The sequence below is a fragment of the Rosa rugosa genome, chromosome 6 (genome assembly GCF_958449725.1).
Source record: "Rosa rugosa chromosome 6, drRosRugo1.1, whole genome shotgun sequence".
Taxonomy (NCBI): domain Eukaryota; kingdom Viridiplantae; phylum Streptophyta; class Magnoliopsida; order Rosales; family Rosaceae; genus Rosa; species Rosa rugosa.
This window is the reverse complement of record NC_084825.1, coordinates 9,202,655-9,226,796: the sequence shown is the minus strand read 5'-3', so window position 1 is coordinate 9,226,796 and position 24,142 is coordinate 9,202,655. Positions and strand designations below refer to the sequence as shown.

Genomic DNA, 24,142 nt, shown 5'->3' with positions numbered 1-24,142 from the left:
AGGGTATACTCAGGTTGTCCTCATTGACTTATCTCTGCATGTAGGCTAGTGTTGCCAAGCTGGAAACTTGCAAGGGACAGTTGAGAACTTTATAAATAGACTGGAGGAGTTGTTGGTAAGCATTCAAGGTTCCTTTGAAACTGCTAGTTTAAGGGGCTTTCCCCCCCCCCCCCCCCTTAATAGCGAAAAGATAATAATAAATTAATAATAATACGAGTTTAAGGTTTTACCCGATCTTTTTTATAAACACTTCAGAAGTATGAACTGTTAACTGTAGTATACTATGTATACACTTTTTAAAACCAAGATTATAGGATCTTGCAACTTGAGGTGCCATAATGAAATGTACAAGGCATTTCTTGATCATGGGAATCTGATTTTATTCTGTTATGCTCACGTACTTGGTTTAACTCGTGTGGTTTTCTTATTGAGCATTTGCAAAATGATATATCATATATGATTGTTGGACACGGAATTTCTTCTGTTCTTCCATTTTGATTGAGGATCAATAACAGGGTTGGAGGGTAGGGTTGATTGTGTGCTGTTCATTTCCTAGAGGGATATTTCACAAACAGCTGCATATATACACCGCTAATGCATGTGCGACGCTATTGCTCTCTGTAGGAACATAAGAACACAGTAGCATGCTAAACATTTAGGTCCTTTTGTCATATCAAAATCAGTTCATAAATTTTCACACAATGATCCTCTTTTTTTTTTTTCTTTTTCTTTTTTTAAATTATCAGAAGAGAACTTCATTTATATTGAAAACGATTACAACGAGATAGTGTGCAAAGGTTCAACCTTGCCCACTTAAACTTCAGACTGCATTTATTTATTTACAGCGGCCTCCCAATATTTATTATGAGAAGAAATGACAAAGAATTCCTATATGACTAATTAAATGTCAAATTAAGTTTAAATTATGTATTATCCTAAATCATTTCATTAATTTTTAATGTTTATGTTAAGTTACTCCACCTAATCCCTCAGTTGGTTCTCTTTTAGCCCTTCAAGGGAATATAGGCTAGTGATGTAAGTGTTTTTATTTTATGAGAAGCAAATTGGACAATTTTTTTTTTTTTTGTGAAAATAAAGGGTTTGTACGGCTACCCTCAAGCCTTGATTGATGAAACTGCCGAATATAAGGGGGGAACTTTGAGCCTAAACCCCTGATTACAATAATAATTGAGAGCACGTCCCAAAATAATATCAGGAGTCTCTATAGAATTCATGTATTCTAACAAGCACCAATTAGCAAAGAGTGCTCTATTGGCTACTCCATTTGCTTTGACATAGCAGTGACATAACGGAAAGATAACTCGATTACAATCACGAAGCATAATTATCAGAATCTCAGCTTTCCTACTATGTTGCCGCTGGACAAATTCTTTGATAGTAGAGAATGAGTTATAAAAGTTCCTTCAAATTTTTGATCGCATACAACCTTTCATAAATTTTATGTATGATTAGATTGGCATACTATAGTTAATGATCCTAACATAATCTTGAGGAATAGATACACAATTGATGAGGGGTGGAGAATTGTGTCAGGATTAGGTCTTCCCAACGTAATCAAGAGAAAATTAATCACTAATCAGGTCATTAATCATGTCACTAACCCTGTCTCATGTCGCTAATCATGTCATTAACCATGTCTCAAGTTGCTAATCAGGTCACCGACCATGAGTTTGAGACGACATCACAGCAAAATCGAACCCAATCATGTCACTGACCATATCTCAAATCGCTAGTCACGTCACTAATCATGTCTCATGTCGCTAATCATATCACTAAGCATGTCTCATATTTATAGGACTTTCAGAGTTTCAGCCAATAAGCACTTAGTAGCTAAGGTACAAGTGCAGGTTGATATTTGGTATTTCCGCCGTGCAACGGTATATCACTGACCATGTCTCATGTCACTAATCAGATTGATATTATCCAAGTGTATATTAAAAATATTTGAATTCTCATTGGGTAGCCGCACCATCCACGAGACACGGCCACATTCTGCTTGGGCCGGGGTCTGGTGTGAGTTCCAACCCCACGCCAAATAGAGATGGCGATGGGCTCATCCCGCCCCATAGGAAATGTCCGCCCCCCAAGAGTCTTTCGCGTCGTATGTAACAAGCGTATATGAAATGTACAAGTACGTAAGACAATTTTTTTTTGTGATTAAGAGACAATTTTTGGACAGATTAGATCAAAGACTAATTAGATTAGATTCGGAATAATCCTGATTTCCACTATAAAAGCCTTGTATTTAAAACCATAGCAATACTCCCACCACCTTCCTTCCAATTCAAAAAATCCCCAAATTCCCACCATGGCGTTGAGAAATCCGGCCACCGTCGCCACGTTATTGCTCGCTCTGCTATTGATTTCCGACCCCAATTTTGCGTCCGCCGCTACGGGTGGGCGGTCCGGCGGAAGCCTGTTCCCCTCCGGCGGAGATTCTTCTTCTTCTTCATCTTCATCTTCATCTTCGTCTTCATCGTGGTCGGGGTCTTCGGGTTCATCGGACTCTTGGTCGTGGCACCACTCGCCGTCGTCGTCTTCCTTGTCGGACGGTGGATTCTACGTCTTCTTGGTTTTAATGGCGGCTGTGGTTGGTGTGGCGGTCATCTGCCGCTGTGCTGGTGTTGGGAAAACAAGCGTCGTCAAGCTTCAGGTATAGTTTGATCTGTGCCTTCTCTGTTTATATATGAATTGAATGGTGTTAAATTTTGATAGGTTTTCTCAATCCTATAGAAATGTAGAAAAGAAATATTAACATGGACTCTTTAATTTGCTTACTAGAATTCACCAATCTATTAATTAGATTTGGATTTGTGGATCAGTCTGCTTATAGCAAGTTGTTCTGTTTCAAGAATTCGGTAGGGTAGGAAACTGATGTAACACTAAAAAAGAAATGTATCGAATCTCGAAGAAGTCTGGGATTTGGAGAGTTTGTTTAGAACTGTTGATCAAGAAGTTTAACACCATTGAGGATTAATTGAGTTTTTGTGCAAGAGTGTTTTGGAATTGGACGAAAGTATGTGAAGCTACTAGAAACGTATGTTATATGATATGTAGGAGGTAGTAAAATCAATTGAAAGGCTTTAATGTTGAAAGAAAAAGTTTAGGGAATCATGTGTATTAGAGTTTGACATTTTAAGCTGTAATAAGACAAGCGTAACTTTTAGAAAAGGGTGGACCTGTTGGTGTTGTTAATTGGACAGTGATGCACTGTAAAGACTCTTCTGTTTGTTATTCTGGATATTTGAATAGAGAAGTTGTTCTGTTTATAATCTATTATTCTTCTGTAAGGTTGGTCTGGTGGGCAAGGCGCGATCACTTCAAAAGGATCTTAATCGACTTACTGAAACTACAGATATGTCTACGTCTACGGGTTTGAGCCATCTTTTGACAGGTGAGTTGCCTTATTGATCAGCTATTCACTGCTCATTTGATTTTTAGTAGTTAGCCATTAAATCTAGAATACTCCCCCCCCCCCCCCCCCCCCTCTTCTTCTTTTGTATTTGGTTAGGGGTCAGTTTATGCAACAACTTGATTAAAAACTTGAAATGTTACATAAAATATTGGAGTACTGAATGTTGATTTCAAATGGAGATTTACAGCTAGTTATTGTAGTTAATTAGGCGATTTATTAGAAGATCTGTTGATGGTGAAATTTGTGGCTTCACTATGTCCAATTCCAATGCTGTGGAACATTTATGTGAAAGAGACTATTCCCTATCTTTAACAGTTGTTTAACTTTTAGAGACTGATGAAAGAATGAAAAGGTTTCAAAGAAGACATTAACTGGGTTAATGGCTTTCCAACAAATTTAGATGCACATTTTGCACTGAGCTTTTTGGATTAGTTTTCTGCAGGAGTACCTTACCCAACATTTTGAGCTAGCTACAGTCTAGTTACTTTTATTTTCTTCTTTCTTATCCAAATTTTGTACACCTTTGGTTTCAGGGGCATCAACATCTTTGCTTCGCAATCTTGATTATTGCATCTCAAGTTATTCATCTGTAAGTTCTATTTATCTGCGCGAGCTAATGTTGATATTATAAAACAGAAAACATTACTAGATTCATACTGGGGCTAATGTTGATATAGAGAGCGACCAAAATAGAGAACATTACTCGAATTAGATATTAGAAATATTGAGGAAATCAATTATAACTTCTTAAATGCTTATAGGTTACTCGAAAGTCCGAGACAGAAGATGCAGAGCAATGCTTCAAACAACTCTCTATGGAAGAAGCAGCTAAATTTGATGAAGTGACACTCGCCAATGTGAACAACTTTATAGTGCATTCAACAAGCCAGTCACCAAATGAAGGCCACAAAGAATATATAGTGGTAAGGTTTAGATGAAATGGCAACCTTTCTAATTCTGGTATAGATGTTTTCATGTGTACCTAAGGATGAAACCCGTGTTTTGATTTGAGTTGGCTACTTCTAGGATTGTTTTAGCATATAGGAATGCAAGCTCTTAGTTCATTTATTAAAATTGAATTATTATCAGGTTACAATTTTGGTGGCTACTGAAGGAGCACCTAAGTTGCCTAGCATCAATGGCCCAGGTGACTTGAAGAAAGCATTACAGAGTCTTGGATCCATTCCCTCGAACAAAATACTGGTAAGAATGGAATTACTCTGAAAGCTAAGTTGTAAGTTTCTCCTTTGGATATGTGCTTAATGTATGTATATTTTCTTCGTGCAGGCGGTTGAGGTCTTGTGGACTCCTCAACAAGAAAATGATACATTGACTGAGAAGGAACTACTTAAAGATTACCCGCAGTTGAGGGGCTTTTATGATGAAGGGTCACTTGAAGAAGGGCCATATGACGATTCCCACCCGTTCTTAGGGGTTACTGTCGTCAAGAGCTAGTGATAAGATTACTGTTTGGTCAAATTTTTGGCATGGTACCTCTTTCATTTCATACTGTATATACCATCAAAATAATGTCAGGTTATTTGTATGAGATGATACAAATGTGCTAAGTTTACTAGTCAATTCCAAGTTTCGTTTGAAGGGTCTGCAATCCACCATTTTGAACTCCAGATTGTGCACTCCCTTTAATTCAACGTAAAAAGTAGCTTCACTATTTGGAAGACAGTACGTCAGTAAGATAGCCAAACAATGTGTGGAACACTATGGGTGAATTTTGTGGCATTGATCCCCCGGAATCGCCCAACATTTTTTAGGGTTCCTACGAGACATCATCTAGTTGATCATTCTAAATGACATTGATAGATGCATTAAGTATAATCATATTGGTCAAACATGTTTGACTAAGATTCATTTTACTCAAGGCCGGCCCTAAGGGCTGCCGACTGAGGCGGCTGCCTCAGGCCACCGGCCTCCGGCGGGCCTCCGTCAGTTTTTTTTTTATATATAAATATAGATTTCAACAAATGTTATATATTTTGCTTCGCACTAGTTGCATGATGGGCCGTTGTAGTTCAGTTGGTAGGTAATCTAGTGGCTTACATTTATGAGCCACCCCCACCCAAGTTCGATTTTTGAGCTTGTTCAATTCACTTTGCTTTTTTTATTTTTATTCTTTTTTCTGGTTTACCTTACTACTCTTTTATTTTTTATTTTTTTTGGTTTCTTTTGGTATAATCACCTTTAATTCCTTTTCTTTGTTGCTAATATAATTTAAGAAAATAAATATAGATGTAACAAAATACTATATGAAAATTAAATTTTATTATTGAATAAAACAAATTTGGTTGATCGAACACTATTCATGAGGCCACATTTTATTTATTCGCCTCAGACCTCTACAATGTCAGGACCGGCCCTGATTTTACTCTTAAATCGTCTCAACATATGTCCACAATGTGGTTGGAAGTTTTTTTTTTTTTTTTTCGATGCATGGTTGGAAGGTTATAGGCTTATGGTAATTGGAATAAACAATAGTTAGGGGAAATAATGGAATGCTTGAATTCTTGAAACGCTCCTTAGGCCTTTCCTGTTGATGCCATTCCAATCATCATTGCCAAGCTTCTTAGCTCGGTGGCCAACTCAATCGAGATCCTGTAGAAAACTAAAACAAAATTTGAAATAGACATGTGCTGGCAGATGTAAACTCAAACGACTATGTCACTATGATTTGAAGTAGGCAACAGTTACCGCAAACTTTTAGCATATGCTCTGAATACACCTGTAGTTATATTCTTTATTTCCCTAGCATATGCTCGAAAGAAAATCCGAGTCCTGCTTTTGTGTTCCAACATGTGGTTTACGCATTAAAGTAAACAGAATGATTAGTGCTCCAATGCGTAAAACAGAATGATTTCACTTGATCGAGATGGAAATATATGATATTTTTAAACCACATGGAGTACTGTTCGTTTTCAAATCTATTAATTAGTTTCACAAACCACATAGCTAAAATTAAATATTTTTAAACCACAAGGTTAATTTTGAGCATCATTCCAAACCACAAGGACTATTTTTAACTTTTACCCTTAAAAAAAAACTGTTGCTATTGTGTTGTGAAAATAATTAGATGTGAATTAAAATAATTTCGTGTTTGCTATATTATACTTGTAAAAGTAATGTCATTACATCAAATAACTTCACATCATGTTTTGATCCACAGCAACTTCTAAAAGTAATATCTGGGTTGCGCGGGATGAAACTGGTTGCTTTTGTGGTGCATGGTCTACGAGGTTATCACATCTATGCTCGGCTTTTCATGCCGAAGCGGAGGCCTGTAGAGCTGGATTACTCTTGGCAATATATCAGGGGTGGAAGGAAGTTGAGGTCGAAAGTGACTGCATCATCTTAGTGGCTGCTCTCAACCAACAATGTGAGAATAACTCAGAGGTTGGTCGAATTCTAGATGATTGTAAAGTTTACATGCAAGCTTTTGATTGGATTAGGTTTCGACATGTGTTTCGTGAAGCAAACAGTGTAGCAAATAGGTTGGCTCACTTTGCTAGTTTAGATCTTGTTGTGGGTCTTTGTTTAGATGAGGCTCCTACTTTCATACAGGATGCCCTCTACGAGGATAATTGTAATGCAACTATGATTGCTCGGGGTTCAGGTATTACGTCCCCCTCGATGCAACAAAATCTAAATAATATAAATAACGGGCGTGGGGCTGAGCCTCCCAGTTAGGCTGGGTTCCAAACCCCATTTTTAAAAAAAAAAAAAAAAAAAAAAAAATAGAAAGCCAGTAAGCATTAAATTTTTAGAACTTGGAAGTAACGCTTAGTCACCTACTACCTTATAGTCATGACATTAAACATACCTTATAGCTATGACATTAAATTACAATAAACATACCTTAAGCTATGACATTAGATAACATAGCTCTAGAATAGGTAACCAATAAATCACATAGCAATGAGATATCTAACTATATACCTCTTGACAAGGTATCAGAAAAAACTTAATTACCATAAAACAACTACCTCATAGCCATGAACATCACTAAATACCATACATTTGGAATAGCTAACCAATGAAACTTATAGCATAAAAAAAAAATTAAATAAATAAAAATAAAACCGGTAGGCATGTTATTATTTTGAACTTAAAAGTCACACCTACTACCTATTATTCCTTCAATTGTCACCTGAAAGTTAGGTATTATACCCAGGTTAGTATGTGTATAATAAGTATGGTATATATAGTCAAGCAAACCTCTATTTTAGGTATGCAACTAATACAAACCATCATATGAACCAAATTCTTAATGACATTTCATCAAATACATTAATTGAATTCGTTGCAACGAAAAGTAAAAAACACAAAGAAAGAAAAAACAATGACATTGTTCTTTCCCATCTTAATCACTATAACAAATACTATCAATATTATGAATCAAATAACTTAAATAACTCTGTGATAGAAGGTTTTTGAACTAAAAAGAAAGATATGCAAAAATCTCTTAGCATTTGGTTCATTAAAAGTAGCAATCAACCAACTTAAATTTGAAAAAAAAAAAAAGTAATATTGCATGATTCTAGAGAAATTAATAGTAACTCCAGCAGCTTCCCTATATAATATTTACTCTATTATAGAGAAAAATAGGCAAAATAAGCTTCTTTTTTTCACTCCAACAGCTTCCATATATCTATCTCCATTCTAGACAAAAGTGAAGGTGAAAACAGATTTCCCTATATTTTAAGCAAACTCTAAAATTAGAGGGAATCTTTTTTTAAGAAGTTTTTAATATTTTCTCTCTTACCTTTTCAAATTTTTTTTTTAATTTATATCATGAATAATATAATTACATTTTTGAAATTTTAAAAATTTACTTTATTTAATCATGACCCATTTATTCAAAAAAAAAAAAATCATGACCCATAAATTATAGAGAATATAATAGAGAAGCTGTTGGAATTGCAGAACAAAAATTATGGAGATCTTAATTTTTAAAACCACGTAGTAAGGATTTTATAGAGAAACTGTTGGAGATGCACTAATAAGAGTAACTCCAACAGTTTCCCTATATTTTGATTTTCTATATTTTAGGGAAAAATGAGTCTCTTTTGCTCCAACAGATTCCCTATAACTATGCCCATTTTAGGGAGAGTGAGGAAAGAGAAAATGAGATTCTCTAAATTTACAGCGATCTCTAAAATTATAAGGAAAAATTATAGAGATTTGAGAGATTGCTGTAAAATAGGGAATCTGTTGGAGTTGAATAAGAAAAATTGCTTAAAGTTTTGACTTTTGCTTCCCTATAACACAAAAATTATATGTTTGAGTTGCTCTAACAATATTGAAGCTAGGGATTACAAAACCTACAATTTAAAATATTGATGTAGAGTGCTTTAATCATGGGATAGATTAGAGTTTATTGTAATTTTTAGGGAAAAAAAGTGTATTATTTATCTTCAAGGGTGGAGCGACGAAGGGACCTCCTGGGTCCTATGCCCTAGTCAGCTTTTGAAATATAAATTATTATTTTTTTTGAAATAAAGAGTTCATAGCATTGATATGACCTTGAATCATGGGTTAGAATAGTACATAGAAGACTACTCTATTAAAACACTGAAAGCTCAGAGTAGTCTATGCTAACAAAATCTCCTCGCCTCGTAGGCAATCTATTCTACCTGACTCCAAACGCCGAACACGCCATTATGGTACGTTTAAACCAAGTACTTCTACAAAGGCTCCTTCTACTAGCATAGACAAGACAAACCCGATCGAGTTGAGTAGTATGTCACCTAACTAACGACTAAAAAGTAAAACAAAATAAAAAGTATCTAGACTGGGCCTAAGCCCACTGCCTCCCCAAAAAAAGGGAATTATTAATAAAAACGAGCTAGAAACAAAAAACCAAAAACAGCCCAAATGGCCCATAGACCAACAGCACCCAAAGCCAAAATTGGTAGGCTCAGCCTAGCCCAATCATCACCTACCTAGGCAGAACCCTCGCACGGACACTCAGGCCGTACCGCCGCCGCCGCCACGCTGGAAGGAAACCACCACTACCACGACGCCATTAGAGGACCCCTGCTAGACTTGAAAGTAACAAGCCCGACCCAAACCACTAGATCTGGATCCCCTGTACTTTACGCCTTCAGCGAGTCCTTTTATACCGCCATCTTCACTGCTGCCACCGCCTAGATCAGGTCCATAACCAAGGCTGGAACCCAAACTCGCGCCGCTAGATACCCTCCCTCAAGCACGAAGCCCACGACCACCCTGCTTCAGAAAACTCAGACTCGGGCTGCACCACCCACCACCGTCAACCTCAAGAGCTGCAATCCGAAGCCAAAAGGACACTAAACACACTTCTCGTCTGGCAACAACCTAGCATCAGCGAGGCTAGCACCAGCACCAACGTCGGCTGCCGCTGGACGAGACAAAAATCACGATATTTTGCCGACTATACTCTTTGGCTTCGCTCTGTGCTAGGGTTTTTTTCTTGGTTGCGCTTGTTTTAATTAGGTGTCCACAGTCCAATAGTCCAGGTTCAGTCCAGTCTAGTTCCGTTGCATAGGTCAGGTTTTCGGTCTAATAGTTCAGTTCAGACGTGTCTTGTTGCACCTTGGGGAGGGTTTTTTTCTTGGTTGAAGCAAAACATTATCAAACTATATATCTATACTATTATTAAGAGAAGATGATTTGTTAGCCAAAATCAAAAATTTTGACAGAAATGACCCTAAAAGATTAAAAAACTTTGAAAATTAATTAAATCACAAGGACAATGATGACATTTACAAAATGTATTTTTATTTAAAAAATAAACAAAAAAAGAATCTATAACCCACTTTTCTCTCCCACTATCTTTTTTCTGCAATAACTGTTTTTTTTTTATATTCAGGAAAAAAAAAAATACTTGCACATGCAGAGCATGTGTGGAGAAAGACTAGTTATTATTAAGAGAAGAGAGTTTGCTCTCTAAAATTGAAAAATTTGACGAATATAACCCTCTAATATTAAAAAAATTTAGAAACTGAAATAACCACCAAGGATAATAATGTCAATTGAAGAAAATAAAAAGAAATTAAATTCCTTAAAATAAAATAAATACTAGTTTTGTGTGAATCACGCGCTGACGCGCATGTCCTTTTCAGAGTTCATTCAACCAATAATCAACGAGAGCACATTTGTGTTCTATAATGAGCTTCGCGTCTTCGTCAACTTTTTTCTTTAAATACCTTCGTATGTTCCTCGTCACTCGTCAGGTCATCATTCTAGTCCCAAGACAAATTCTTCAGTCTCATTCTTCTTCGTCTTCTTCCTCTTCTACCAACAATGTGGAAGTTCATAGTTCAAATTGCTACCCAGTTGAGCTGGTTATTCAACTATTTGCTTTTCTGTTCGTTTGCCAAACCCTACTATGAGTTTGAATTACCTGCAAAAGCTATAGAGACTCTTAGTAGTACTGTCCACTACAAAAGCTCCAACCCTGCTGTGAGGTGCTCTGAAGAAGAATGTGCTGTGTGTCTATGCAAAATTGAGGAAGGAGAAGAGATGAGAGAATTGAGATGTGCTCATCTCTTTCATAAAACATGCTTGGACCGTTGGACAGGTCTTAAACATGTCACGTGTCCCCTTTGCCGGAGTTTCCTAGCTCCCCCAGTAAGTTCAGAATCCCGGTTTCAAATTGAAGTGCTTCATTTCAGATTCTGCTCTTTCCAGTCGGATAAAGATCGTGATACATGGTGGTTGCGCTAAACTAGAATGGAGCGGCGGAAACAGAGAGGCCATTTTAGATATTTGTTACCAAGTATATGCCACTCTAGCTACACTATGTTTTGGAGTTAGTTCGTACTTTGTGATCACTTGTCCTAGAAAAAGTTGTGAAATTAGTGCGTGAATTCTGTTCTTGTTATAGAGCCTAATGGGGGTGTATTATCTATGGAATTAGTGGAACTTTTAAAAAAATCTATGGAATTGAAAAGTCTGCGTGTATTTAATATAGACTTTTAGCAGTCTATAAAAATCTTGAGGTATTCAATTAGGATTTTTAAAGACTTCATGAATTCCACCAAAATCTAGGGGTACTCAATTAAGACTTCTAAAAATGAATAAAAGTACAGAGGTATTCAAAATATCATTCATACTTATGAAATTAGAAAATCATGGATAATCATGGACTTTGTAGTGTTAACTATACATACCAAACTCCAATAATTTTTCAGCCTTCAGACCAAAGATTTGAAAAAGTCTATCAAAGTTCCCTCTTAAGAAAAAAAAAATCTATAAAAGTTCTTCTCTCCGCGCCGACGAGGTTGGTCCTTCATCATCTCTCTTTCTTGATTTTTTGTCTTTTCTCTAATCTTTTATGATATCAATGTTTTCTGATACTCAGCATGTTCATTGTAGTTGTTGAATGTGATTTTTTTTTTTTTTTCAATTGTGATACTTCAAACCCTAGCTAATAGCAATAAAAATGATTTATGAAACCCTAAAACCACCTTGAACAATGTTGCTATGACATACTAAATTTTATCTTATTAATTATTCTCACTGATTTGAATTTATATTATGGTTCAAAGAAAAGTTGAACAATTGAATGTCAAAGATATTGAACTTGGAACCTCTACATATAGCTCTACCAACACATTGTCGAGGAAAATATATTATCAAAATAGTATGAACAATGCTACATGAATCACTTTTTTACATCTCATCTGAGACCCAACTCATGCAGAGAACTATCCAGTATAATGCAACCTTATGAAATAATAAGGATACTTTTTTACAATAAAGCTAAGTAAATTGGGGATAGAATCAAAAAAACCTCATATTACACTTGATATTAGCACTATTTTGGAGTGGGTAGCTAGCAAAATCAGGAATATCACGTGATATTCCGGCATGCAAGGCCTAGAGGCCAGGTGTACCTATCCAAGAGAGGTAGGTCCGTAGGTAGTAAAGCTATCAAGAAAAATTGGAGAGAAACTTGCGTGGGGCACCCGCACCACGTGTCCCTACGGCAGACCAATCACCTCCCAGCAGGGGGGTGTTTTGGATATTGTATATTTAAGTAGAAGGGGTGTTTTCGGAAAAGACAAAAAAATTTCTTCCTCCTGATTGGGCTGCCGTAGGGACACGTGGTGGGGAAACCCCCACCTAAGTATTTGCCGAAAAATGACGCTGTGATACATTGACGTGGAAGACTCTAGATCCCAAATTAAAGATCAGAGAAACACCGAGGGGGAGTCAGAACTAGGATATGAAATTTAGAGGGGCTAGACGTGAATATAAGTCCAAAATTGTAGCTTTTTATTTTTGGAAAGATAGTATTATTATTTAGAAAATGAGGAAAATAATTTCGTGCAAAAATCATTAATTTTTTTTTATCAACCCAGTAGACCAAAAAAAAAATCAAATATATGTAACAAAAAAAAAATAGTAAATTACGCATAAGTGTATTTTTGAAACTCAAATTATCAATTAAGCCACCATATAATTTTATCCCTTAAAAAGCCACCAAAATATACAAAATATCAATATTCACAAAAATGTCACTGCACTTTTATTTTTCATTATGTACGAAAATGGCACTGTAGAAAATGGCACGAAAATAGTTAACTATTTTTATTAATTAAAAAGCTACTACCAACGACTAAAAAAATTATTATCAAATATCAATGAATTGAAAAGTTATTGTTAATGAACTGAAAATCTATTGTCGTTCTTTAGAAAAATTACTATTAGCTAGTTGACAACCTAGTTGACAATAGCTACTTGAAAGAAGGTAATGACTTTTTTTATGAATTACAATAACTTTTCTGAAAATCAATAGCTTTTTGGTTCGTCGATAGTAATTTTTTAGTTGTTCGTCGGAAGTATCTTTTTTGTTCGTTGAAAGTAGTTTTTTTTTTCATTTGCAGTAGCTTTTCACTTAATAACAGTAGATGTTTTGACTCAGTGACATTTTCGTAACAAATGACAACTAAAAGTGCAGTGACATTTTTATAAATATTGATATTTTTATATTTTGGTGGTTTTATGAGGAAAAAAAATTAGGTGGTCTAGAGAGTAATAAAAATTATTAAAAGTGGCTTTTATATTTCATGGCCTAAAAATCAAATAAATATTAATCACTATATAATGAAGAAAGTAAATATATATATTAATCACTATATATAGATCAAAAACAGTTTTCTATTTTCTCTATTATTTTATTTGTTTACTATATCAGTATATCTCATGTGAACCAAGTTAAAGTAGTACAGTATAATTGGATTGAGAATTGGGGAAGGGGAAGAGGGGGAGAGTCTAGACAATTGAACTAAACACTTCGTAGGTTAATTGTACACTCTTTAAGCCTTTAACTACAAAAAATGGCATCAACAGGAATCAGGGTGGGGTCCAAAACCCTTTTTTTTTTTTTTATGACATCCAAAATCCCTTCAAATAGTAATGGTCCGCCCTTTAGGGCAAGTTCTCCTGTTGGGTCACCAGGTCACATACTATTCACTGTTTTTATGTGTTATTTTGCCCTCTGGATCACGAGTACAGTGTATTTCACGAGCTGCAATCCGAAGCCAAAAGGACACTAAACACACTTCTCGTCTGGCAACAACCTAGCATCAGCGAGGCTAGCACCAGCACCAACGTCGGCTGCCGCTGGACGAGACAAAAATCACGATATTTTTCCGACTATACTCTTTGGCTTCGCTCTGTGCTAGGGTTTTTTTCTTGGTTGCGCTTGTTTTAATTAGGTGTCCACAGTCCAATAGTCCAGGTTCAGTCCAGTCTAGTTCCGTTGCATAGGTCAGGTTTTCGGTCTAATAGTTCAGTTCAGACGTGTCTTGTTGCACCTTGGGCAGGGTTTTTTTCTTGGTTGAAGCAAAACATTATCAAACTATATATCTATACTATTATTAAGAGAAGATGATTTGTTAGCCAAAATCAAAAAATTTGACAGAAATGACCCTAAAAGATTAAAAAACTTTGAAAATTAATTAAATCACAAGGACAATGATGACATTTACAAAATGTATTTTTATTTAAAAAATAAACAAAAAAAGAATCTATAACCCACTTTTTTCTCCCACTATCTTTTTTCTGCAATAACTGTTTTTTTTTTATATTCCGGAAAAAAAAAAAAATACTTGCACATGCAGAGCATGTGTGGAGAAAGATTAGTTATTATTAAGAGAAGAGAGTTTGCTCTCTAAAATTGAAAAATTTGACGAATAGAACCCTCTAATATTAAAAAAAATTTAGAAACTGAAATAACCAACAAGGATAATAATGTCAATTGAAGAAAATAAAAAGAAATTAAATTCCTTAAAATAAAATAAATAGTAGTTATTGTTATAGGAAACTACTTTGGTTAAGAAACTACCAACTTCCTTACCCAAAAAAAAAAAACACCCACACGCATAGAGTGTGGGCACATGCTAGTATTATATTAATTAAACCTACTTAATGATATTTATTATATATAATAGCCAACATTGAAACTATCTAAGAGCATCTTTAGCAAAGTTAGCCATTTTCAAGTCAAAATTTAGCCAAAGTAGCTAAAAAGTCATTTTAGTTAACCACTTTAGAAATACGTCTACATTTAGTGCTTTCTATTTTAGATAGTTTTGAATTTATATTATTTTTAAAATGAAGATTAAATAATTTAAATGTATTTATAAATTACATAAAATAACTTAAAAGGAATGTTTTAAATTATAGAGAGCCTCATCTCGCTCTCTATATTTAGGAGTGAGATAGCTAAAAGTTATAATTGAGAGCCACTTAGGAGTCTAGTGCAGCTGCTAAAATAGATAAAAAGCTTAAACATGCTCTGCAAAATAGCTAAAGAGCCAAAATGGAGAGTCTGCTAAATATGCTCTAATAAAATTAAAATTCAGCTGGTCCCGTCCATTAATAAAACAAAATTAATCAAACTAATTATTTGTTAATCCCGTCAAATGTAATTCTAATTTTGTTTTTTCTATTTATGTATATATATAATAGGGATTTTGAGATAATTATTTGTGTATTGTCTTCTTTTTTTTTCATTTCATTTCACTTCACGTCTTTTCTTCATTCATGTATAAAAAATTATAGCTCTCCCAAATAAAATCTTTGCTTGATTTTAGATTGTAAGAAAGACACTTTATTAGTATAGATGATGAGACTAATATGAAATCTCTAAACTATTGTAATAGATATAAACTTCATTTAGAGAATGTTTATGTTTTGAGATTATTTTTACTATTGTTGTTTTTTTTGCGCCCTAGTAAGTTCAAAATTCTGGCTCCGCCACTGTTTATCTTAGATGGCAACTTTTGGGTGTCAGTTGAAAAAAAAAATAATGGATGAGTTCTACCTAATTTTTTTTTTTGTTGAAGGGGGTGTACCTAATATTTCTTATGAAAATTGAATCTATAATGAATGGTCCCAAAAAACAAAAACAAAAGAATCATTTTACTTTCTTCTAAACAAAAAAACCATCTTACTTCTGTACATACTAAATCATGAACACACACTATATATGTCTGCAAATAAAAATTGTTATTGGACAAGTATTATATGGTGAGAAATTACTTATTGAAAGTAAGTTTGTGTGGAGAAAGTATCTAGTTACTTTGGAGAGAAAAAGTGGGAGAGAAATAAAGTATGAAATATTAATAAGCGTTAATTTTTATATTTATGTTACTAATTAGCATGTCTAAACGGGTATTCTAAACCTCATGGTTTTAGAACGCGCTCCACACACGGGAGGAAAAAAGAAAAAAAGGAGTGTTTTCTCTCCCGGCCGAACGCTGCCGGCGATCTCGCCGCCGCGTTTCCGGCCTGGGAGAGGATGTTGTTTCTGAATAAGGGCGGGCTTTCCGAGCAAAGGTGCGATCCAGGGATGGAGGATGGGGTGTTGTTTCCGGGTTGGGCAGATCGTTCTGTCCCTCTCGGATCAAGGGCGACGGAGGTAGTGGTGCAGCGACGTGCTGGTTCTTTCCGGCGGTGGGATCTATCGTTTCCAACTCGACGATCTGAGCTGTGGCCGTGGAGATTGGAACTCGGCGGGGGCGATTCCTTTTGGGATCTGTTTCGTTCTTGGGTTTGGATCTAGTTGAGGCTTTTAACAGGGTGCCGGGTCTGTCTGCAATTTGGCGAGGCAGAGTGGCGGCGTAGGGATGCAGTGAGGCGGCGAGGTGAGGCGAGGTTGAGGAGTTGGGACGATGGAGTTCGCCGGTGGCTGGAATGGTTGTCGACTACACACTCTCTGTTGGGGGAAAGGTGGTTGGGCCGGGCCTTTGCTTTTGGACCGTGCTGGTGTTGTTTTGTTTCTAGTTTTTCAGGCTTTATTTGTTTATTTCCAGTTGTGTTGTTGGTTGGTTCTGTGTTAATAAGTCCCTACTTCTCGGAGCTAGGGTTGGGTTCCTACTCCTTTGAGCTAGGATTAGGTCTAGGTGGTATGTCATGTATATGGTGTCATTCCCGTGGACGATTTGGTTCTATTCTGGATTACCTTTGTTGTCGAGTCGTTGACATGCGATCATTTACACGTGGTCTGGTAGCTTTGGACACGGTGTTGAAGAGGACGCTATCGTTTTTGCGGTTGATTACGAGGTTTTACTGGAACTTTCGGGTCATATGTCTCAAGGTAGCCCTGGACATGGGCGTTTGGCGGTTAGAGTTTGGGCCCTTTGGCCTGATGGTTTCTGTAATTGCTGTTTGGGGTTGTGGTCATGTCCTCCCCAATGTATTGCTTTCTGGTTGAATGAATGAATGATTTTCGGTTTGTCTCAAAAAAAAAAAAAAACGGGTATTCTAAACAAAATCAAGAACAATTGAGACAACCACAAAGTTTACATGAGAATCTAAAAATCACTTGGCTGGTCTATTCGGTTGTTTGATGATGTTTATCTAGGCCTTCTGAAAGAATCGCAATATGTGATATCATATTAGTTTGATGAGTAACATAGTGAACAGAGACTTGCACTCGGTTGGTTAAACAAATTATCTATTGAGGAATTTGTTGCACCTCCTCCTATAGTTGTGACGATTCTTCCACAAAGTCCGCATAAACTTCATCAAAGTACTAAAATTTTCTTTAGGTCAAGGGGAGTGAAATGCACAATCACAATTTTATAATTCACAATCCAGACTCCATGTTTCGTACTTTAGTATCTTGAATATTGTATTCTTGTGAAGACAAAAATTAAGAGAGTGAATTTCATTCTCTTAGATAAAATACCCAAACACTCCGTGAAAGGAAAGGAGCGGGCACCATACAGGAGGGTTCTGGATCAAACCCTATGTTGTCGGGCAGGTACAAAAAAGATGGTGAATAGACCCTCGTAGATGATTCCAGAGTAAACAATGAGCAACTCCTGAACAACCTTCCCTTGTAAAGGTGGCTATATCTGATACTATATGTTTGCAGAACTTGCCAAAATATTTCTTATAAGAACCAACATCCACCCTTCGTATGCACATCTGATTAATTAGTATGCTACTAGAAATTATGCCCGCGCTTTGCGGCGGGATTTAGTTTTATGAATTAGAAGCCTTGATTGAGCTAAAATAGATCTAGTATCAGGGGACATTCCAAAATTTAGAAAGAAAAACACTCGAGATCAGAATTTTAGATGACTGAATTTTAGCAACTACTTCTTCTGAAACAAAGCTAAAGCTTCCTTCAAAAATTGACCAAAATCTTGGATCTCTCCTGAGGTTCAATGCATCATTGCCATTTTTAAGTTCTACCAACTTCAGTCCCTGCAAGGTAAAATAGTTAATCATTAAATTCCACAATGCATATTTGACAAATTTTCTCAATCTGATATTGAATTATAGCAAGAGCTAGAGCATTGTCTTTGATTTTTGGAAGTTGATATTAAACACCAGAACTACTTTGAATTAATTTAATGCTACTACATAATTATAAAGCGAGGGTCTGAGATGAAGTAGTACATTACCATAAGTGGAATCCATGTATTACATTGCTTGTCTGTCAACAAAATCTCGTGAATGATATGATTCAGTTGAAGTCAGTCTGCAAAAAAATTGCATTGAGTTTAAATAATTGATATGATAATATAGAATCAATAGACTTTGTTGAATTAGCACCTGCTGATATAAATTCTATCCGAATGTACTCAAATTTCTGAATATATTATGCTAGATATATTCTCATACCTGCATTAGTTGTGATACTGAACAATGCTGCTTTATTCCAGTGCCTGTTGAAGGGTCATCTGCTTTTTCCTCGTACTTCTAATGGTCCTTCGTATGATTGTTCACAAATACATAATAGACGTGCATAAAAAAAAAAATGGTTTGTCTGTCGAATGAAGAAAAGCAGCAAAAGCTTAAGATAGCTGAACCATATTGTAATTGAACAAAAAGCATAATTTTCTCAACTGAAAGAATCAAAAGTACATAGCAATTAATCAAAAACCTACAATAAGAACAAAAGCTAGTACCTGATTACCCTCACGCTAGACATAGTAGCACCCAATCAACTAAGCAAAAACAGGCAGATATTCCAGTTGAGAACACGTAGAACTGTGGAAGAAAGAGTTTCCAAATTGTTAACTGAAATTTAACAAAAACTTTGGATGATTTTCAACATATGATTGGATGCGCAACATAAGACATATTAAGTTCAAATAATTGTGTTTTGTAATTTGCAAATCAATATGTAAAGTCCTAACATCAGATCAATTTAAGCAACAATAAAGAAATTGGCAACAGCTTGGAATTTTCAAGTAAAAACTCTGAATTTGTGTTTTGGTTGCTGCGAAATTTTGCAAACAGTAGGTCAGAGTTTTCCAATTTTGAAATGGTTCAGGCAAGCAGCCAGTTTTAGTAAGCAACTGTCTACTTCCAAAACTTTTTGTTTTCCTCTGCTATAGATATATGCTGACATAACCAAGGCATCTGAAAACGCAACATAAATACATCATTAATTCTATTTTTGCAAAAATAGAATTACTGATCTCATATATTCTCATTGTTCACTGGTGCAACAGCAGCTAGATCATCAAAAGAGTTTAGGGTGTTTAGCTTCTGCCCTTAGTATAATTGATATTAAGAGAGTGAAGCAGATTTCGGTTGAAGCTAACCATACTATGGCATTCCCTTATTTTGTTTTCAAACTTTTGCTGTTATAAACAGCAATGCTAACTGATCACTAATCAGAACAGAGAATTCTCAGATATACCTCCACTTGTATCAACCATGACAAACAACATACAAAATTCAACATGATTTCCTCACCGGAACAAAGCATGCAATATTGTCATATACCAATGGCTGATAGTAGGAATACAACTCAAAATCAAATTTCAGAGCTACAGTTTTGCTCGGATATCTCTTTGTTTTTCAATTGCAATAAAAAAAAAAAAGGCAAATAATCTAATAATATATGAACCTTCTCTTCCAAGCATTTGAAACCATATACATATTCTCTTTCAAGCATTTCCATCAATGAAATAGTTGATAAAAACTTTATTTTAGAGAACATATGTATAATCCACATTAGTTCAAAATTTATACCTGAATTTCCAACAGTTGAAGAACTCAATAGCACGCTGTTCCAAATATCTGCAAAATCAAAAAGAGGTGCTTACAAATTTGGCATCACTATAGCTGACCAAACTTGAACCCAAATATATTATATTCCTAGATAGACAATTCCTAAACAGCCAGAAGAATTGGAATCAAAATATCTTGCTGCAGTAATTACTATTATATGTTATTGAGATAACATTACATATCAGAATGAACATACCTGAAGAAGAATACAATACTGAAATAATCCCAAACAATACGCAAAGGAACAGCGGCAGGAGAATCACGTGCACACCCTTGTGCATAAAATCTAACTTGAAGACAAACTGAATCTAATCAGAAACAAAAGCCAAAGAAGAAAGAGAAGTCAAAAAATAAAAAATAAAAATATTTAGGAATATGAAAAGAACAGGACATAAAATTAAATCCCATTATAAAGTAGTCCTAAATGCCACATAACTGCTACAACTACTTTAATACATGGATGCAGGCATTAAAATATATCTCGCTAAGTTCGGAGACAAATCTAAATCCCATTAAACAAATAAAGAGAAGAAAAAGTGAAGCCGTGAATCGTAATGTGTAAAAAGGAGAATCAGTGAGGTTCTACTTTCTGCAAGTCTCTCTCTCTCTCTCTCTCTCTCTCTCTCTCTCTCTCTCTACCCCGTAATGTTTCTCTCTCAAATTGAGAAGTAAGAAGCTGATTACAATGGATGTGCTAGACTATCTATCAGACAATTTCACAATAAGCTCCAAATCCAAAAAGAAACACAAAGCAATACCGGTATCATCCAAACCTCTCAAATAAACAACTCACCATCGAACACAGAAAGGGGATTTCTGTTATATCATAATTACGTAGCCGTAGCCGTAGCCTTTGTGGTCGGTACAGCTTTTGAATTCTTTAGCTTTATAATTAGGATATGTCACACGAATTTCTCCCCAGAATCAATAATTTCAAATCAAAGTTGATAAACCCTAAAACTTAAAGGTATACAATATTGATAAACGATGTGTAGGGATATTCATCTCATGTTGCTGTTGCTTAGTTTAAGCTGGTGTTGTCATATCACCTTGCTTCCTGCTCCAGATTGCCTGATATAACAACGCACATCAAGAAGTCGTTACAAAAACTGCTAACACATAGGTATATAGACTTGTAATTTGAGTAAAACTTCAGTTGTAAAATGTAGGCAGAAAATACAGAGCAATCAAAGCTTGAACTACAGAGTTTACTTTCAATGGGTTCACTTGGTTATTCCTGTTACATTGGCCTCTCTTTTCTTGATAAAGTTATTCCTTAATCTGATTATGGTCAGGACATGCAAGCAAACATGATGCCATATGACTCAGAACAGAGCATGATTTTAAGTATAACATGCCATTGCAATTAACTTCCATTTAATAGCCTGGTGGTGCAACAGTGTATAATAGCCTTAAAAAGAATTAAAGGCTCATATACATATTATGGAAAAAAAAATATATGAATTGCGGCATGAGAGAAATTCCAAATAGGTTAAATCTCATTATGCATCATTCAATAAAATAAAGTAACAGATTGTTGATTCTACCTATAGTTGATACAAATATATGAAACGACCTACATTCTTCTTCTGCTGTTTTGCTTGTGATCAGCTGTGTTTAAATGCAATGAATATATGGAAAATTAAATAAGATGAATATATTAATTCAGTTTAGGATTTAAAATTAACTTTTATGCATCAGTTACATATTAGCTTTTTTTTTCTTTTCCATTTGTACTATGTGCTGTAGCCCTGGAGATACTCAAATCAGATTTTAAAAGCTTAGTACTACAATAATTGACCCTCTAATATGATATTAAGAAGTAAACCAAAATCCCAGACACAATCATTAATAGAAGATACAAAAAGTAGGCAGAGCTTGCAAGTTTTGCCAGAGTAATATGATCTTCCTATGCTGAATACTCAAGTTCAAACAAAGGCATTCAATTTTGAATTTGATTTACCCTGCCTTCATATTCCTTACCAGCATATACTGTAAGGAGCTCACCATGTAAATAGACCCAGAAACCACAAACATGAAAAGCACTCCCAAAACTCAAAACAAATGATACAAAATTACATGCAATCAATCCCAGAGAGAAATAAATGCATCCCTCAAATTACCTAAAAGGTAGTACTTTCCTTCACCTGTTCAAGCTTCAAGTTGATGTCCCGAGCAGGTGATAAAGCCTCTTTCCATCTCTATGATCAAACTGGTACTCTACCTCTCTCTCCTTTAGTCTATCGATCGAACCCTCTCTCTGTGTCTATCGATCGACTACCAAAACTGGGAGATCGATGTGACATCACCCAAAATCACTGTTCCTTCGCCTGCTGCTCTCTTTTCTATTTTAAATCACTCTCTCAGCTATCACCTAGAACTGGCAGCCATCGAATAAGAAGGTTATAGAAGAATGGCAGACTGTAATTGAGGAAGAACTCTGGAAGCTATAAAGTATAAAAACCAACATGCACCGAAATTGAAAAACCCAATCAATTGCACCCAAAATGTCAAACCATTTGATCAAATAAGAAGCTTACCTGGAGTCTTTCATATATCTCTGATTGCTCAATCGGATCCTCCGATTTGATCAAATGAGCTCAATTTCACAAAATCAAAAGTTTAAAAGTTTCCCAAAATGAATAGTAAAGAAGGCTTTCGAACGATACTTGAAACCGGTCCAATCGATCATCGAGGTCTCAGAATGCGGTGCTTTCTACTGTGTTAAGACAGAGATACCAGCAATCGAGCTTCTCATTAACAGCAACAGCAGCCTGTAATTAAGGAAATAGAAGATTATAGAAGAAAGGTATAGAAGATTATAGAAGGATGGCAGCCTGTATTTAAAAGAAAACAGAAGGAATTTTTTTTTTTTTTTTTTTTTTTTTGGAATAATGCTTACCCATGAGCTCCTTAATCTTTAAACTGGTCAACACTATGAGCACTGGTGGAGACAGTTTTTTAATGCTCTGTATGTCAAACTGTCTGGCAATGTTACCCCAGAGAGTGACTCTAAGATCTTCTCTTCTAGATTTTGAATTTGAAGAGTTAGTTTCATTTTTTCTTTTTCTGGAAAATATAGCAGATTTAATTTTGATCTAGTTTATGAAAATTTTACCTTAAGTTTTGTAGATAAATTTCACATTTTGATTCCTCTTTATCCTTGACAGGAGCTTGATGCACTGGTAGAACTGACTTCAAACAGCCATAAACATGTTACATTAAAAAAAAAAAAAAAAAACAAACAAAGATTCTGTTAGTGAAGATTATTAAATGTCATATAATGAATAAAGATTTATTATTTGTAGTTTGTTCATTCACCTGAGAGAATTGTATTGTTGTTAATGCGTGCCCTCAGCTGGTCAAAATCTACAAAATAGAACCGATGTTGTGGAATTGGTGGGAAGCTTTCTTCAACTGCTTCAAAGACAGTCTTTGCATTGAAGTACACTTGCACTTAATGATCAACAATTTTGTAACTCTCCTGGCTTTTTCGTGTAAAGAAATGATCAATATCATACACTTTGCCTTGATGCAATTTTTTGTGAACCAAGTGGTAATCAGATTCAGTTACAATTGCATGAACTGCATCACCCTGTATTAAATGGAAAAGAAAAAAAAAAATCAGTTGCAGAGAGACAATTTGAAATGGAACATAGTGACATTTTCCAATTGCACAACATCGAGATAGAACATAACAGATAAAAATAATTGCAGGTAAGAAAATTACCATTTCATCAACCAAAACGCATTGCAGACCATCATTTTTGTCAGTATTGTACTTTTTGCTCTCCACAATCTTGATATTCGAACTCTGATCTTATAATGACATTTGTAAGATTCCATTGCACGAATCAGCACAGGTTCCATTATATCGTCAAAGCTGAAATCTTATAACAAATGTATTAGTTTATTCAAATCTAATTGATAAATGAGTATTTGATATATGAAAACAAAATTTTGGAATTTGAAACTGTAGGAGATATAAGTAATCAATGAAATCGTTGGCGGCGGCGGCGGGGATGAACTCGGGGTGAGCGGTGAAGCCTCAATGCACAATTTCAATTTGCTATAGGATTTGAAGTTGGGGGAACCAGAAACATCTGTGGTGCATGAAGGTGGATTGAGACGCAGCGGCGGTGTTTGATCGGCGATCGGCGGTGG

At 35.4% G+C, this 24,142-nt stretch overlaps 1 protein-coding gene and 1 long non-coding RNA gene across 7 annotated transcripts; one reads left to right on the top strand and one right to left on the bottom strand.

The window, feature by feature from the left end:
- Positions 1 to 2,232: 2,232 nt before the first annotated feature.
- Positions 2,233 to 5,052, top strand: LOC133715161 (uncharacterized). The gene is made up of 6 exons (XM_062141540.1): positions 2,233 to 2,674; positions 3,313 to 3,415; positions 3,970 to 4,025; positions 4,198 to 4,359; positions 4,526 to 4,639; positions 4,724 to 5,052. The coding sequence occupies exons 1-6, from the start codon at positions 2,330 to 2,332 to the stop codon at positions 4,889 to 4,891; spliced, it is 948 nt and encodes a 315-aa protein (XP_061997524.1). The 5' UTR covers positions 2,233 to 2,329; the 3' UTR covers positions 4,892 to 5,052.
- Positions 5,053 to 17,767: 12,715 nt separating this feature from the next.
- Positions 17,768 to 23,861, bottom strand: LOC133715985 (uncharacterized). 6 transcript variants are annotated; one of them, XR_009849285.1, is made up of 13 exons: positions 23,709 to 23,860; positions 23,300 to 23,573; positions 23,097 to 23,173; positions 22,881 to 23,005; positions 22,519 to 22,752; positions 22,102 to 22,358; positions 20,772 to 21,049; positions 20,175 to 20,286; positions 19,940 to 19,987; positions 18,865 to 18,946; positions 18,578 to 18,722; positions 18,358 to 18,434; positions 17,768 to 18,157 (listed from the first exon to the last, which is right to left on the bottom strand). It is a non-coding gene; the product is annotated as an uncharacterized LOC133715985 (long non-coding RNA). The 6 variants fall into 6 exon arrangements; XR_009849284.1 differs by having other exon boundaries at positions 20,175 to 21,049; positions 23,709 to 23,861; XR_009849289.1 differs by having other exon boundaries at positions 20,175 to 21,049; positions 22,126 to 22,358; positions 23,709 to 23,861.
- Positions 23,862 to 24,142: the final 281 nt, after the last annotated feature.